The 17477-nt window shown below is 50.3% G+C and overlaps 1 protein-coding gene across 5 annotated transcripts in view; it reads left to right on the top strand.

Moving 5' to 3' along the window:
- IFT140 (intraflagellar transport 140) overlaps positions 1-17477 on the top strand; it is a 1792511-nt gene that overhangs the window by 939943 nt on the left and 835091 nt on the right. For all 5 annotated transcript variants that reach the window (XM_069210629.1, XM_069210628.1, XM_069210630.1 and 2 more), the window contains one exon: positions 2019-2150. In XM_069210629.1, coding sequence (XP_069066730.1) covers positions 2019-2150 — 132 coding nt within the window. The remainder of the gene's footprint in view (positions 1-2018; positions 2151-17477) is intronic.

Here is a 17477-nt window from a genome sequence, read left to right as displayed (position 1 = left end):
TACCAGCCTTAAGGAAGGAATTTGCAGATGTTAGGAGGAGGAGAGCAGTGGAAATGAGCCACACTGGAGGATGGTTTAAACAGCTCTTACTGCTGTGCTGAAATTTCAGTCATCATGGATTTTGGAAGAATTCTGCTTTCTGGGACAGGAATATGCCACACTTTGGAGGAAGTAGTCATGCATCTCGGCGTCACTCTGCATTCTGTTGGCTGAGTGCCCCCTTCCTGATGCCCAGGAGCTGGGAATAAATATGTGAGATGTGCATAGCCTTTCAGGTCTGCTGCCTGAAACTACAAGAGAAAGAAAGAGTGCCCTGCTGGAATCGGGATCTGCACCCTTGGCCTGCACTTCTGAGTGAAATGTGCCTGCTACACAATCTGGCACTGCAGCCCTGGGGACGACGCCTTGCTTCAAGAAGGACTCAGGACATACTCCCTGCAACTACAGGTTAACAGAGCATCACCTGCATCATCCCCAGCAAGAGTCCCCAGCCTGGAGTGCATCCAGTGGACTTTTAAGGTTTTGGCCAGGTGCATTGTGGGAATTGTGGTCCGGCTTTCCAAGGACCCTCCAGGAGATTTCAGACCCTTGGATTTGTGTTTTGGACCCTCTGCACCTGCAAGGAGGACTTCAGGAAACACCTCCTGAAGATTAGAGAAGTTTGGAGAAATTTGGTAAAGTTGGCGCTTTGTGTTTCTAAGCTCTATGAAGTGTTTATTCTTTAAAAAAATAATATCTCCAGTTTCAAGGACCAACCAGGAGATTCCAGACACTTGGATGTGTGTTTTGGACCTTTTGGACTTGCAAGAAGGACTTCAGGAAACACCTCCTGAAGTTTGGAAAATGTTGGTAAAGTTGGCACTTTGTGTTTCTAAGCGCTAGAAAGTGTTTCTTCTTTTAAAATTCATATCTTTGGTTCCCTACATTGGATTTTTGTTGTTTTGGTGTCTGTTTACTCATGAAAATATAACCTATGTTTATAAATTGGTGTGGGATGTAAGTGTGTTGTGTCTCACTTAGTTACTGTATTGGTGTTTTTGAATGCTTTACACTCATGTCTCCTAAGTTAGGCCTGCCTGCTCGGTTACAGCTACCAAGGGTTGAGCAAAGGGCTAATTTACGGAGACCTTTACTGAACCTATATTTGGTTTGTGGCCTTATCACCGTGCTAGGTTAATACTTACCACCGCCAGTAACCCACTTTCCAACAGATGGTAAGCCATTGGCAAAAGGGAAGGAATTGCCTTGGACGCTTTGTGAATGTAAATACAAATAATGTTTGTTGAGGAGTAAGTAGTGTATTTATTATTTTATTTTTTTAATGCAGCCCCATTTCATTTGGGGGGAATACACAGCATTAAAATATATTTAAAAAGCAATCACAAACATGGTGACCTGTTGACTCCAGGAAGCCACTATTTCTGTGATGGCCACCTATCGTAGTGAAGCGCAATATTTGGCTTAACTCATTAATATTGATGAGGTAAGTTGTATTACAGTTTTGTGAACCAACCTATTAATACATAGGTTGTTTAATAAAATTCCACACTGGTTGCAATTTACGACTTGTATTTTGCAACCAGTGTTTCGTACATGTTGCTGTAGAATATCCATAAAAAATACATAACTGAATGTCAGTAACTTTTTCATCATCTAACCAACATACCCTATCCAATCCAAGGACTGGCTTATTTAACTACCTCACATCAATCACTTCAAAGATAGACTTTTCCGTAAGTTCATATGCAACACTCTTTTGAATCACTTTCCTCAGAGAAATATGCAGTTGTGGACAATTGCATTTGAGTGTCAATGAAAGATAACAAAACTGGAGAATTAGTTTGAAGATAAGTACTTTTTTCATTTGATCCTTCCCTCGCATTCATGTCTAGGTCTGTCATAAAATCACACTTGTAACAAACCAATGATATCCCTTACCCATTAAAGGGCCCTTGATCTGCCTTGAAAGAGACTTTTGCCTTTTTCAGCCTGACTGTTTTTGTTTTCTCCTTCTGTAGGTGGATGTGTGGATCATGTCTTTCTTTAGCACCCAAGAGTATGGCCTCCTGCTCCAGGACAGCTTCGCCAGGCAAGCCACTCACCAGGCACTTTTGGGCATTGAAGTGCCACATTACTATTTTATTAAGAAGGTAAAGAGATTCCAACGGTGTTAAAGTACCTCAAAATCTGCCTTTCGTTACACTGTTGACCATCACAACGTATTGTAGGTCACCTCTTGCTCCACTGATAAACCAGAAAATATTATGGGAGGTAATATAATTCTACAATACAACTTTACATGGAAAGACAGATGTTTATCTAGTTTTCCATTCTGAAACTATTTAATTTATTACTGGTAGTAATTTATTTGTGTTTGCAATTACACCGTTAAAAAGTATACTTTAAATACAATACACAACTAGCCTAGATATTCACTGAAAAAAAGCACATTTATACACTGCAAAACTGAGTTATGGTTCTGGCTCAAACACAACTAACCACTGAAATTAACGAGGTATGGCTACCAATGCTCACAACCCATGCCATAACCTGTGATGACATATTTGAGATAAACCCATCACTCCATGTTTAAATGTTTTTTTAGTGAATATATATTTTTTTGTACTATCCTTCATTTGCAACTCCTGCTGTACGCAGCCATTGTCCAGGTTGTGCTCAGTGGGAGTAGGCAAGAGGCCTGGCTAGCCCGCCACATTTCACTAAAACATGCTGCGCGAAACCTTAGGCTGTAATGCTCGGGCTGTAGTCACAGGCCCTGGCCTTCACCCAGGCCCTGCAGCCACATCACCACAGGTGTCAAAAAAATCCCAGTGCAAAGCGTTCACCTGTGCTTAGCAAGGGTTTTTTGTAGGGCCTGCAGGCCCAACACACAACTGATGACCAATCTCTGCTGTGCAATACTTTTGACTACGCTCTACAGGGATTAAATGCAGGTCCTTGCATTTGGCCAAGTCCTGCACAAAACACATCATGGGCATCCAACCCCAGCAGTGCACAGCTTTCAAGCCATGCTCACTGGGGGTTGGCTGCAGAGCAAGCTCCTAATTCTTTTTTATTTTAGCGGTACTCAAAAGAAACTCTTCTGGGAGCTACAGGTTAGATCTTAAAACATGTTTTGTCTTTTCTTTTGACTTGTTTTTGTTATTACTTTGTTCAAACTCTTATGGCAAGCAGCTACTTTAAGTTCTTTTTCTTTTTAAACTGAAATGTTTTTATAATACTCCTCCATTTTTCTTCTCCTATGTTTTTTACTTGGTTCACCACACTAGCTTTGCACCTTGCATTTCATGCAATTTTGGGCCTAGACCCTCAGGTGCAGGTTTATGCTATCCTCCTGGTGATTCTCCTGGGGCATGCTTGGTAGAGTGCAACTAAGCTCAATCTCTGCTCGGTGTCTCTCCCACTAACACCTTGTGCCCTCCTTCTCATACTTGAGTTGGCTTTTCATGGTAAAAATTAGTACAGCCCTTGGTGTCCTTCACTGAGTTTCCGGTCGTAGCACTTGCATTCACAGTGTGGATGTATATGATAGAGACTTCTAGCTGCAGCTTCCTTACCCTAGAATTCCCTGGCGTCAGCTTCGAATCCGGAGTTTTTTCTGAGCAGTACCCTGCGAGCGTGCCGTCGGGCGCCGTCATTCGGATCCGCGTGCGTCGACCAGCTCTGTGTGCGTCAGCGTCGTTGGAGCCGTCTATGACATCACGTTGTCTATATAGACGCTGTCTCAGCGCGCGTACGTCAGTTCTTTTCCTTCCGCGCCGGTTAAGCGCAGTTTTGGAAAAGAGCTACCCTCCTTCAACGGTTTGTCAATGCTTTTTGAACTGTTTGAAGTCATATCTTCGAGAAAGGCAGGATTCAAGCCGTGTGGTGCGTGTCATTGCACCATGTCAGTGACGGATCCACACCGTGTTTGTCTTTGGTGCCTGGAAAAGGACCACAAATCCACCTCGTGCTCCTTCAGGCCATGGCGCCCGAAGGCCTTGAGGGAGAGATCCCTTAAGCTTCTTGCGGCCCGACATTCGTCTTCGGTCGGCGCAACTCCTCGGAGGTCACGGTCCTGCAGCAGGAGGAGGTTGCGGCACTGCTCCCGGTGCCCCAAGTCCTCTTCCTCACATTCAAAGTCATCCGAAGGTAAGAGGCACAAGAAGAAGAAGAAGTCCAAGCGGACTTCGTCTTCGCCACGCCCGTCGGCCGACGAGGCATCTAGGGAATGTTGACATTCCGAGAGCGGTTCTGCGGGCCGTCGACAGGGTCGACTCCGTGTCTTCCCCCCTTTCCGGGGACCGGATCAACCCCCGCTCAAATAAAAAAAGTTTTACGAGGCCTAGCGTCTAGTTTTTGAGCGTGCTGCACCCTCGGTGGGTCTTTGGGCCCCGTGTGGTCAGCAGGGGCCCCTTTGGATTCGACACCGGCTGCTTCGGCCTCGGTGCCTTTGGGGACCCCAGGATCCAATTCGGCCAGATCATTGTCTGAGCATTATTTAGATCAGCCAGACGCAGGAGAGGAATGGGAGTGATCTGAGGACCCTTTAGAATCTGGATTGCAACAGGACTGGTATGAGGATCTAGGGGAGGCCAGTGGACTGGACACGTCTCCAGATACTGGTATGCTCTCTCCTCCTAATGTGGCTACGGAGGAGGGTGCTTCTTTCGCTATGGTGGTGCGTAGGTCAGCTGGGTTCTTGGACCTAGATTTGCCTACGGTGCCAGTCAGGACGAATATCCTGACAGAAGTGCTTCAGCCGAGGGTGACAACATCAGAGCTGTTGTTGCCCTTCAATGAGGCTCTTACAGACGTCCTTCTAGTTATGTGGCCCAAACTCAGCATAGGGGCTCCTGTGAATAGGATGGTCGGCCGCCGCCATAGGCCCTCTCCCAACGACCCTAGGTTCCTGACACAACACCCCACTCCTGAGAGCTTGGTTGTCCAAGCCTCGACTTCCCGTGGTGCCTTCCCTTCCGCTCCCCTGGATAGGGAATCCAAGAGGCTGGATCAGCTTGGGAAGAAGATGTTTTCTTCCGCCAGCCTGGCATTGAGGTCCGTAAACACCTCTTGCCTATTGGGCTGTTATTCCCATACTTTATGGGATACTGTGGCACAGGTGCTGCCCCAGGTCCCGGAGGGCGTACGGGACACTCTCACCCAGGCTGTCAAGGATGGGAGAGATGCAGCCAAGTTTACGATCCAGTGTGGTTTGGACACGACCGACTCGCTGGGCAGAGCGATTTCATCGTCAGTGGCCCTACGTCGCCATGCCTGGCTACGTTCTACTGGTTTCTCAGGGGATGTCCAGTCCAGCTTGATGGACATGCCCTTTGATGGCTCTCGCCTTTTTGGCGAAAAGGCAGACTCTGCGCTTGAGAGGTTCAAGGATTCTCAAGCCACGGCCAGATCCTTAAGCCTTTCAGCGCCAGCACGACAACAGTCTGTCTTTCGCCCCTTTTGAGGCTTCGGAAAGGGCGTAGTACCACGCCAACCACAGTTCAGCCACCGTCCTCAGGCTTCACACCATCCCGGAAGAGGACGAGGTCGTGGTACCATCAGACCGAGAGGGTCTGGCCATAGGTCGGCCAGCACACAGCCCCCTCCACTGCTCCCAAGCCCTCCTAGTATGATTCTGCAGGACCATGTCCATCCAGTTGGAGGGAGGATTCGTTTTCATCTCCCTCACTGGCTTTCCATCACCACGGACATGTGGGTCCTGCAGATCATACGGAAGGGCTACTCCCTTCCCTTCCAGTCTTTCCCTCCTTCAATCCCTCCGACAAAGGAATGGCTGATGAAGGACCATCTAGCTTTGCTCCGCGAGGAAGTTACAGCTCTCTTGGCCAAGGGTGCCATAGAAAGAGTCCCGATATCAGAAGTAGGCAGTGGTTGTTATTCCCGCTACTTTCTGATTCCCAAAAAGAACAAAGGCCTACACCCTATCTTGGATTTAAGAGACGTCAATCTCTTCCTCAAGAAGGAGAAATTCAAGATGCTCACTCTTGCTCAGGTTTTGTCTGCCCTAGACCAAGGAGACTGGATGGTAGCGTTGGATTTGCAGGATGCGTGTTTCCACATTCCTACCCTGCCAGCCCACAGGCGTTACCTGTGGTTCAAGGTGGGCCACGAGCACTTTGTTTACCTTGCTTCCTTTCGGCCTCACCAGTACTCCTCAGGTGTTCATAAAGGTGATGGCGGTGGTGGCAGCTCATCTGCGCAGGTCAGGGATTTCAGTCTTCCTCTACCTGGACGATTGGCTGTTGAAGGCTTCTATGCCCCAGGCTCTCGTCACCCACCTCCAGACGACGGCGAACCTCTTGCATTCGCTGGGGTTCACTATAAATGTGCCGAAGTCACACCTGACTCCCTCTCAGAAGCTCACTTTCATCAGAGCTGTTCTGGACACAGTGCAGTATCGGGCTTATCCTCCCAAACAACGGGTCCAGGATATTCAGGTTATGATACCGATGTTTTGGCCTCAATCCTGGATTTCGGTGAGGCAGACTCTGAGGCTGCTGGGACTCATGGCTTCCTGCATCCTGTTGGTCAAGCATGCCAGATGTCGCATGAGGGCTCTGCAGTGGGACCTGAAGTTCCAATGGGCACAGCATCAGGGAAATCTTACCGACGTGGTTCAGATCTCGGAGGGACTGCAAAAGATCTGCAGTGGTGGTTAGTGAACTGCGATTGGGTCAAAGGCAACCAGATCCCCAACCAGATCTAACGGTATTGACAGATGCGTCACTTCTGGGATGGGGCGGCCATCTGGGGGAGGTGGAGATCAGAGGTCACTGGTCTCTGGCGGAGTCCGGGCTCCACATCAACTTGCTGGAGGTTCGGGCGATCCAGCTAGCATTAAAAGTATTTCTTCCTGTTGTGAAAGGGAAGGTGGTGCAGGTGTTCACGGACAACACTATTGCAATGTGGTACTGCAACAAGCAGGGCGGGGTGGGGTTGTGGACCCTTTGTCAAGATGCTTTACGTCTCTAAACATGGCTGGAACAGCAGGGCATGACCCCGGTGGTTCAACACCTGGCAGGTTCTCCGAACGCCAGAGCAGACGAACTCAGCCGAAAATGCTTAGTGGATCACGAATGGTGTCTTCATCCTGAGGTGGCGCAAGGACTCTTTCAGCAGTGGGGAGAGCCTTGGTTAGATCTGTTAGCCTCCGCAGAGAACGCGCAATGTCAGCAGTTTTGTTTGTTGGAGTTTCCAAGGGGGCTATCGCTTGGCGGCGCTTTTCGTCGCAAATGGAGTTCAGGCCTCCTGTACGCCTTTCCGCCTATACCTCTTCTGCCCAGAGTTCTCAAGAAAATCAAGAATAACCGGGCCCAAGTAATCCTAGTGGCTCCGGATTGGGCACAGAGAGTTTGGTATCCAGAGCTTCTCAAAATAAGCATCGGTCCTCCAATCAGGTTGCCTCTTCGGGAGGATCTTCTGTCGCAGCAGCAGGGGAAGGTTCTCCACCCGAACCTGTCAACTCTGCGCCTTCATGCGTGGAGATTGAGCGGCAACAGTTGATGGTTTATGACCTCCCTCCCGAAGTCTCTGATGTCATTCTGGCAGCCAGGCGTCCCTCTACTAAGTCGATCTATGCCTGCCGTTGGAAACGTTTTGTTTCATATTGTACAGAGAGGTCTATTGATCCTCTTTCTTCTTCTATGTCTAACATCCTTTTGTTTATATTGTTTCTCGCCGAGCAGGTTTCCTCCTTAGGGACTCTCAAGGGCTATCTTGCAGCCTTATCGGCTTTTCTTCAGTTGCCCGATCAACCATCTCTGTTTAAATCACTTATAGTACAGAGGTTTTTGAAAGGGCTTGTACATCTATTCCCGCCTGTGCCTTTTGTTATGCCCCAGTGGATCTTAATTTGGTTCTTACCTTCCTTATGTGTGCTCCCTTTGAGCCCTTGCATAACTGTCCTTTCCGGCTGCTTACTATTAAGACAGCCTTTTTGGTGGCAATTACATCTGCCAGGAGAGTGAGTGAGCTGCAGGCTTTATCTTCACAGCCACCGTATCTCACGATATATCCTGACAAGGTGGTATTAAGAACTCGTGTCTCTTTCCTCCCCAAGGTGGTGACCCCTTTCCATCTGGGTCAAATCATCACCCTGCCCACCTTCTTTGCACCACCGCATCCCTCTAAGGAAGAGGAGCGTCTCCATCGGCTGGACCCAAAAAGAGCGTTATCGTTCTACCTTGACCGCACTTAGAGTTCCGGGTGGACGACCAACTCTTTGTGGGGTACGTTGGTGCAAAGAAGGGTCGGGCAGTGCAGAAACGATCCATTTCACGCTGGGTCGTTCTCTGTATAAAAATATGCTATGCTATGGCGAAGAAGCAGCCTCCTGAGGGCTTGAGAGCTCATTCTACTTGGGGGAAAGCTGCTACCACTGCGTTAGCACGTGGCGTACCGGTAGTGGACATCTGTCAGGCTGCAACGTGAGCTTCTTTGCACAGGTTTGCAAAACACTAGTGCCTGGATAGTCAGGTGAGAAGAGAGGGGCATTTTGCCTGGTCTGTTTTGCAGGACTTTCTGGTATAAAAATCTCCTTCAGCCCCACCGCCATGGATTATAGCTTGGGTATCTATTCGAAGGTAAGGAAGCTTCAGCTAGAAGTCTCTATCAGATGAACAAGTTACTTACCTTCGGTAACGAGGCATCTGGTAGAGACTCTATCTAGCTGCCAATTCCTTACACCCGCCCAAGCCTCCCCGCTCTGCGGATATTTTTCTTATGTAAATATATATATATGTATATATGTATTTATGTGTACATATGTATATTTTTGATTTTGGCATTTTTGCCTTTCTTAAAGGCATGAAAGAATTTTTACTTCAAACAGTCAAAGAGGTAAAATCCATAATGGTTGGTTCTTCCATGACTCTGCGCTTCTGGCGTGGTAAGTTGTGGAAAAGAACTGACGTACGCGCGCCGAGACGGCGTCTATATAGACAACCGTGCCATCATAGACGGCTCCAACGACGCTGAAGACGCACGCAGAGCTGGTCGACGCACGCGGATCCGAACGACGACGCCCGACGGCGCGCGTGCAGGGTACTGCTCAGAAAAACTCCAGATTCGAAGCTGACGCCAGGGAATTCTAAGGTAAGGAATCTGCAGCTAGATAGAGTCTCTACCAGATACCTCGTTACCGAAGGTAAGTAACTTGTTCTTTACTACTTCTCACCCTCAGGGTAAGTGAAAAATTACCAGATGATGGTGTCCTGTGATGTTCTCCCCTGGTTCATAATCTCCCCCCAGGGCATCCCACTTCATCCCCACTCTCAGTTCCTCCTGCAAATGAAGATGGTCTTGCCACCAATTGCTGACCGCCTTGCCTGGTGTGGTGGGCGTGGCCAACCAAGATGGCTGAGTGGATGTAATCCACGAGAGCTCCACTGCAGCCATAGCGGCGATCCCGGGTTACTGACCCATTATGCTGCTCAAACTTCTCTCCCATGATCTACAACCCGTGGAAAGTGGGGAGATACGGAGGAGGGCTGACCGGTGTGGTGTCCCATTTGATGGGTCGAGATCACCCTGAACTTACGAGGATCTAGGGCTGGAAAGATGGTGATGGGGCCGCTGCAACGAGCAGAGACTCAATACCACTGGAGCTGAGAGAGGTGGATGCACCCGCCACCTCTAGAAACAACAGGCATTAGGAAGACACGAGAAAAAGGTGAGGGCAAGAGTGGGGGCATGCAGCATCCCATTTTTTGGCCACCAGAGGGTCGGGAAAGGCCCACGCTGCATGGAACGTGACTCCCCCTTCAACCAAGAGACATTACTTTAGCACTCTGCCTACCCAATGTTGCCCTTACCTGTAGCGCCCACGATCCTGAGGGGCACTGCGTGGATGGGTCACGCCTGAAATTCACTGCCCACGAAACTGCCCAGCGCCTCCTCCAAGGCATACCTACTCCAACATTCCTGACTTTAATATGGCAACCTAACTGCCTGGTACCCTCTCGGCTCACCCCAGCAATCAATCAATCAGTGTATTTGTAAAGCGTGGCTAATCACCAGTTAGGCTCTCAAGGCGCTTGGTGGGGGAGAAGGGGTAGCATTAAGTGAGGGTCAGAGGGGATCAGGTGAAGAGCTAAGTTTTGAGGTCCTTTCTGAATTGTGATAGAGTGGGAGATCTTCTGAGGTGGCTGGGGAGGGAGTTCCAGGTCTTGGCGGCGTGGTGGGAGAAGGACCTTCCTCTGGCTGTGGCCTTCCAGACGCGTGGGATAGCTGCGAGGGCGAGGTCGGTGGAGCGGAGTTACCTGGTGGGCATGTAGAAATGGAGTCTTTAGTTGAGGTATTCAGGTCCAACGTTGTGGAGGTCTTTGTATGCGTGCGTGAGAAGTTTGAATGTAATTCTCTTGTCTATTGGGAGCCAGTGCAGGTCTCTCAGTATGTTGGAGATGTGGCTGTGTTTGGGGGCGTTCTTGATGAGACTGCCGAAGGCGTTATGGATGCGTTGTAGTCTCTTCTGTACCTTGGTGGTGGTTCCGGCGTAGAGTGCGTTGCAGTAGTCCAAGTGGCTGCTGACAAGGGCTTGGGTGATTGTTCTTTTGGATTCGGTTGGGATCCATTTGAAGATCTTCCGGAGCAAGTATGGTGTTGAAACAGGCGGAGGAGACTCCGCTGACTTGACGGTTCATCGAGAGTGCCGAGTCCAGGTTGAATCCGAGGTTGTGGTCGTGGTTGGTGGGGGCTGGAGCACTTCCAAGGGCAGTGGGACACCACGAGATCTCCCAGGCTGAGTGGTTGTTGCAGATGACAAGGACTTCTGTTTTTTTAGTGTTTAGCTTGAAGCAGCTGTAGGAGGCTGGCCTGGCTTGTAGTGGGTACCAGAGGTACTTACACCTTGTGCCAGGTCCAGTTATCCCTTATTAGTGTAGAAGAGGTGTTTCTAGCAGCTTAGGCTGATAGAAGGTAGCTATGGCAAAGCAGCTTAGGCTGAACTAGGAGACATGTAAAGCTCCTACTATACCACTGGTGTTATATGCACAATATCATAAGAAAATACAATACACAGATATACTAAAAATAAAGGTACTTTATTTTTATGACAATATACCAAAAGTATCTCAGTGAGTACCCTCAGTATGAGGATGTCAAATATACACAAGATATATGTACACAATACCAAAATTATGCAGTAATAGCAAAAGGAAGTAATGCAAGCAGTGTAAAGTTACAATAGATTGCAATAGGAACACATAGGTATAGGGGCAACCCAAACCATATACTCCAAAAGTGGAATGCGAACCACAAATGGACCCCAGACCTATGTGAGCTTGTAGAGGGTCGCTGGAACTGTAAGAAAACAGTGACGGTTAGAAAAATAGCCCACCCAAAGACCCTGTAAGGTAGGTGTAAAGTGCACCTACAACCCCCAGAAAGCACAGAAGTCGTGATAGGGGGATTCTGCAAGGAAAACCAACACCAGCAGTGCAACAACAGTGGATTTCCGGACCTGAGTACCTGTAAGACAAGGGGACCAAGTCCAAGAGTCGCGACAGTGTCGAGAGTGGGCAGGAGCCCAGGAAATGCCAGCTGAGGGCGCAAGGAAGCTGCCACCGAATGGAAGAAGCTTGGTGTTTTGCAACAACGAAGAGGTCTAGGAACTTCCCCTTTGGAGGATGGATGTCCCACGTCGTGAAGAAGCTTGCAGAGGTGTTCCTTCGCAGAAAGACCGCAAGCAAGCCCTCTAGCTGCAAGGGTCGCGGCTAGGGTTTTTGGATGCTGCTGTGGCCCAGGAGGGACCAGGATGTCGCCACTTGGATAAGGAGACAGAGGGGGCGCCCAGCAAGTCAGGGAGCCCTCACAGAAGCAGGCAGCACCCGCAGAAGTACCGGATCAGGCACTTAGAAGAGGAGTGAACCGGAGTCCACCCGAAGTCTGAAAAGGGAGTCCCACGACGCCGGAGGACAACTCAGAAGGTTGTGCACTGCAGGTTAGAGTGTTGGGGACCCAGGCTTGGCTGTGCACGAAGGAAATCCTGGAAGAGTGCACAGGAGCCGGAGCAGCTGCAAATCACGCAGTACCCAGCAATGCAGTCTAGCGTGGGGAGGCAAGGACTTCTCTCCACCAAACTTGGACTGAAGAGTCACTGGACTGTGGGAGTCACTTGGACAGAGTTGATGAGTTCCAGGGACCACGCTCGTCATGCTGAGAGGGGACCCAGAGGACCGGTGATGCAGTCTTTTGTTGCCTGCGGTTGCAGGGGGAAGATTCCGTCGACCCACGGGAGATTTCTTCAGAGCTCCTGGTGCAAGAAGGAGGCAGGCTACCCTCAGAGCATGCACCACCAGGAAAAAGTCGAGAAAGCCAGCAGGATGAAGCGATACAAGGTTGCAGTAGTCGTCTTTGCTACTTTGTTGCGGTTTTGCAGGCGTCCTGAGCAGTCAGCGGTTGATCCTTTGGCAGAAGGTGAAGAGGGAGATGCAGAGGAACTCTGGTGAGCTCTTGCATTCGGTATCTGAAGAATTCCCCAAAGCATAGACCCTAAATAGCCAGAAAAGGAAGTTTGGCTACCTAGGAAGGAGGATTGGCTACTACGAGAGGTAAGAGCTTATCAGAAGGAGTCTCTGACGTCACCTGCTGGCACTGGCCACTCAGAGCAGTCCAGTGTGCCAGCAACACCTCTGAATCCAAGATGGCAGAGGTCTGGGGCACACTGGAGGAGCTCTGGGCACCTCCCCTGGGAGGTGCAGGTCAGGGGAGTGGTCACTCCCCTTTCCTTTGTCCAGTTTTGCGCCAGAGCAGGGCTGGGGGATCCCTGAACCGGTGTAGACTGGCTTATGCAGAGATGGGCAGCATCTGTGCCCATCTAAGCATTTCCAGAGGCTGGGGGAGGCTTCTCCTCCCCAGCCTTCACACCTATTTCCAAAGGAAATCCTCTCTCAGAGGAAATCCTTTGTTCTGCCTTCCTGGGCCAGGACTGCCTGGACCCCAGGGGGGCAGAAACCTGTCTGAGGGGTTGGCAGCAGCTGCAGTGCAAACCCTGAAAAGGCAGTTTGGTAGTACCCGGGTTCTGTGCTAGCGACCCGGGGGATCATGGAATTGTCTCCCCAATGCCAGAATGGCATTGGGGTGACAATTCCATGATCTTAGACATGTTACATGGCCATGTTCGGAGTTACCATTGTGACCCTATACATAGGTAGTGACCTATGAATATTGCACGTGTAATGGTGTCCCCGCACTCACAAAGTCCGGGGAATTTGCCCTGAACAATGTGGGGGCACCTTGGCTGGTGCCAGGGTGCCCACACACTAAGTAACTTTGCACCCAACCTTCACCAGGTGAAGGTTAGACATATAGGTGACTTATAAGTTACTTAAGTGCAGTGGTAAATTGCTGTGAAATAACGTGGACGTTATTTCACTCAGGCTGCACTGGCAGGCCTGTGTAAGATTTGTCAGATCTCCCTATGGGTGGCAAAAGAAATGCTGCAGCCCATAGGGATCTCCTGGAACCCCAATACCCTGGGTACATCAGTACTATATACTAGGGAATTATATGGGTGTACCAGTATGCCAATGTGAATTGGTGAAATTGGTCACTAGCCTGTTAGTGACAATTTGGAAAGTAGAGAGAGCACAACCACTGAGGTTCTGGTTAGCAGAGCCTCAGTGAGACAGTTAGGCATCACACAGGGAACACATACATATAGGCCACAAAGTTATGAGCACTGGGGTCCTGGCTAGCAGGGTCCCAGTGACACATAACAAACATATTGACAACATAGGGTTTTGACTATGAGCACTGGGCCCTGGCTAGCAGGATCCCAGTGAGACAGTGAAAACACCCCGACATATACTCACAAACAGGCCAAAAGTGGGGGTAACAAGGCTAGAAAGAGGCTACTTTCTCACAGCAGCTCGCCTTCATCCAGGCTGAGACTGCCCTCATTCCGTTGTGATAGTTGGCTTTGGGTGTGAGCGGGTCGTTGGTGAGGGAGATATCTAGCTGAGTGTCATCGGCGTATGAGACAATGTTGAGTGCGTGGTGTCTGGCAATGGTGGCTAGGGGGGCCATGTAGAGGTTGAAGAGATTGAGGCTCAGAGAGGAGCCTTGCGGGACGCCACAGATGTTCTTGGTGGCCTCTGAGTAGAAGGGGGGGAGACGGACAGCAACACTCATGATTCCATATATCCACCACAATGGAGGTGCTACCGGACAGCCCTTGTACTCACCCCATTTCCACTGCTAAGCGCCACACCTGCCCTGGAAGCCAGAAATGGCAAGGATCTATGTGTCTCCATCCGAGTCTGGCCCCAAACACACAGCCTAATTAGCACCCAAGACACCCCCAGCTGAATTATCAAAGCCACACGAGGAGCATGCATCCAGCTTCCTAAACATACCTGAGGCCAGTAACAGTTTGCCCATTTCCTAGGCCTTCTCTGGCGACCTATCTACCCGGCGGCACAGATGGGGGATCACGAACAACGAATACCTCTCAAGATGAAACTGCGCCATATCACAGTTAGGATTTAATTGGGACTTCCAGCGGATGGTCAGACTGCCTTCTTCTGCCTCACCAGTTACTTTAACATGTCTAAGACTCAAGTGTACCCTCTGCAGACCACAAACATAGATTCTATGCTGCCGAAAAAAAGCTCAGTTCAACAGAGTCTCAAGTTACGTTATGCCTGCAGAGGCGAGAGAAGAAACTCAGACTACCAAACACTCCGACATAATGACCGTCACTAAGGACAGCCCCTCTCCTCGTGACAGACTTTAAGAATGAACTTTGAGCAGAATTGAAGGCTGACTTGACATCCACCCTTGAAGCCTTTAAGACCGAATTCAACACTAAATTTATCTCTCTCCAACAAGAGGTGCACCAGAACTCTCAATCTTGACACTAAAGTCCAGGACCTGTAACAGTGCCTTACCCGGATGGAGTCCTGCACAGATCTTCTCAACACTCAACTCCAGCATCTCTACTCAAATGTGAAGGTTTGGAAAACAGATCCCAATAGATAATATGCACATTCGCAACCTGTAGGATCTTGAAGCTCATGTGATAGACTTGTTCTCAGAAGTACTTAGACAGTGATTAAACTGGACAGAGTCCATTGAGAGGGCCTGCAGACTCCTGGTGAGGGAGGGCATCCTCAAGACATCCTGGCAAAACGTAATTCTTGTAAAGTCAATGAAGCAATTCTACAAGTGGCACGAAAGATGGAGGAAATACCGTTCCAGGGGTCCACAGGTTGCTTAGTTCAAGACATAGTCCCAGGTACATCAGCACACCGATTGTAAGTGTGCCCTGTCACTGACAAGCTGTGCCACGAACACATTAAATATCATTGGACTTTACCCTTTGGTCTCACATTTGGCTTCCAAAACCAAAGCTATCATTTTACAGAACTACAGGAGGCAGCAGCCTTATTAGGCCTATCACTAGAGGCCACACAGCACCTGAACGGAAACTCTGAAAATCTCACGGAAAGCCAACCTGCCTGTTGGGGGAGGGGACTGTGTCTCTCTCAGTGACACCCGAAACCCCAGAGGAAACACTGATCTGGAGTGCTGCTGCACCTGGCCCTCCCGTCAATCAATCAATCAATCATGGTATTTATAAAGCGCGCTATGTACCCGTCAGGGTTTCGAGGCGCTGAGGGGGGGGGGAGCGCTGCTGGATTAGCGGTCGAAGAGCCAGGTCTTGAGGAGCCTTCTGAATGTGAGGAGGTCCTGGGTCTGGCGAAGAGATGTGGGGAGAGAGTTCCAGGTCTTGGCGGCGAGGAAGGAGAAGGATCTGCCGCCGGATGTCTTGCGCTGGATTCGGGGTACGATGGCGAGGGCGAGGTTGGCGGATCGGAGTTGACGTGTTGGAGTGTAGAAGTTGAGTCTGGTGTTGAGGTAGGAGGGTCCGGTGTTGTGAAGTGCCTTGTGAGCGTGGGTCAGGAGTTTGAAGGTTATCCTCTTGTCTACCGGGAGCCAGTGGAGTTCCTTTAGGTGAGGGGAGATGTGACTTCGGCGAGGTATGTTGAGGATCAGTCGGGCGGAGGCATTTTGGATACGTTGGAGGCGTTTGATGTCTTTGGTTGGTATGCCTGTGTAGAGTGCGTTGCCGTAGTCAAGTCTGCTGCTGACGAGGGCCTGGGTCACCGTCTTTCTGGTTTCTGTTGGAATCCACTTGAAGATTCTGCGGAGCATTCGAAGGGTGTTGAAACAGGAGGAGGAGACGGCGCTGACCTGTTTGGACATGGTGAGGGCGGAGTCCAGGATGAAGCCGAGGTTTCTTGCGTGGCTGGCAGGGGTGGGTGGGAGTCCGAGGACGGAGGGCCACCATGAGTCGTTCCAGGCCGAGGGGGTGCGTCCGAGGATGAGGACTTCCGTCTTGTCGGAGTTGAGTTTCAGGCGACTGTTGTTCATCCAATCGGCGATGGATTTTAGTCCCTCGTGGAGGTTTGTTTTGGCGGTGAGCGGGTCTTTGGTCAGGGAGAGGACGAGCTGGGTATCGTCGGCGTAGGAGATGATGCTGAGGTGGTGTTGGCGGGCCAGTTGAGCGAGGGGGGCCATGTAGACGTTGAACAACGTGGGACTGAGGGAGGATCCTTGGGGGACGCCGCAGATGAGGTTGGTGGCTTTGGAGCGGAAAGGGGAGAGACGGACTCTCTGCGTTCTGTCGGAGAGGAAGGATGAGATCCAGTGGAGGGCTTTATCTTGGATGCCGGCATCTTGGAGGCGGGTCAGTAGGGTGCGGTGGCAGACGGTGTCAAAAGCGGCTGATAGGTCGAGGAGGATGAGGGCTGAGGTTTCGCCGTTGTCCATTTGATGTCTGATGTCATCTGTGGCGGCGAGGAGGGCAGTCTCAGTGCTGTGGTTTCGTCTGAATCCGGATTGTGAGGGGTCCAGGATGGAATTGTCTTCGAGGAAGTAGGTGAGCTGAGTGTTGACGATCTTCTCGATGACTTTCGCTGGAAAAGGGAGGAGAGAGATCGGACGGAAGTTTTTGAGGTCGTTGGGGTCAGCCTTGGGTTTTTTGAGGAGGGGTTGGATTTCTGCGTGTTTCCAGCTGTCCGGGAAGGTGGCAGAAGTGAAGGATAGGCTGATAGTCTTGCGGAGTTCGGGGGCGATGGTGGCGTTGGCTGAGTTGAAAACATGGTGGGGGCAGGGGTCCGTGGGGGAGCCTGAGTGGATGGTGTTCATGGTTGCTATGGTTTCTGCCTCGTCCACGTGGGTCCAGGCGGTGAGGCGGCAGTCGCGGGAGGAGACGTCAGGGGTGAGGTCTGGCGGTGAACCGGTGATGAAGCTGTCGTGGATGGTGGTGATTTTCTGGTGGAAGAAGGTGGAGAGATCGTCGCAGAGTTTCTGGGAGGGCGGGATGTCGTTGGAGTTGGCTTTCGGATTGGAGAGTTCCTTCACGATGCCGAAGAGTTCTTTGCAGTCGTGGGCGTTGTTGTTGATGCGTTCGGTGAAGTGGGCGCGCTTGGCGGTGCGGATCCGTTGGT

Source organism: Pleurodeles waltl, chromosome 10 (genome assembly GCF_031143425.1).
Source record: "Pleurodeles waltl isolate 20211129_DDA chromosome 10, aPleWal1.hap1.20221129, whole genome shotgun sequence".
Taxonomy (NCBI): Eukaryota; Metazoa; Chordata; class Amphibia; order Caudata; family Salamandridae; genus Pleurodeles; species Pleurodeles waltl.
This window is presented reverse-complemented; position numbering and strand designations above follow the sequence as displayed.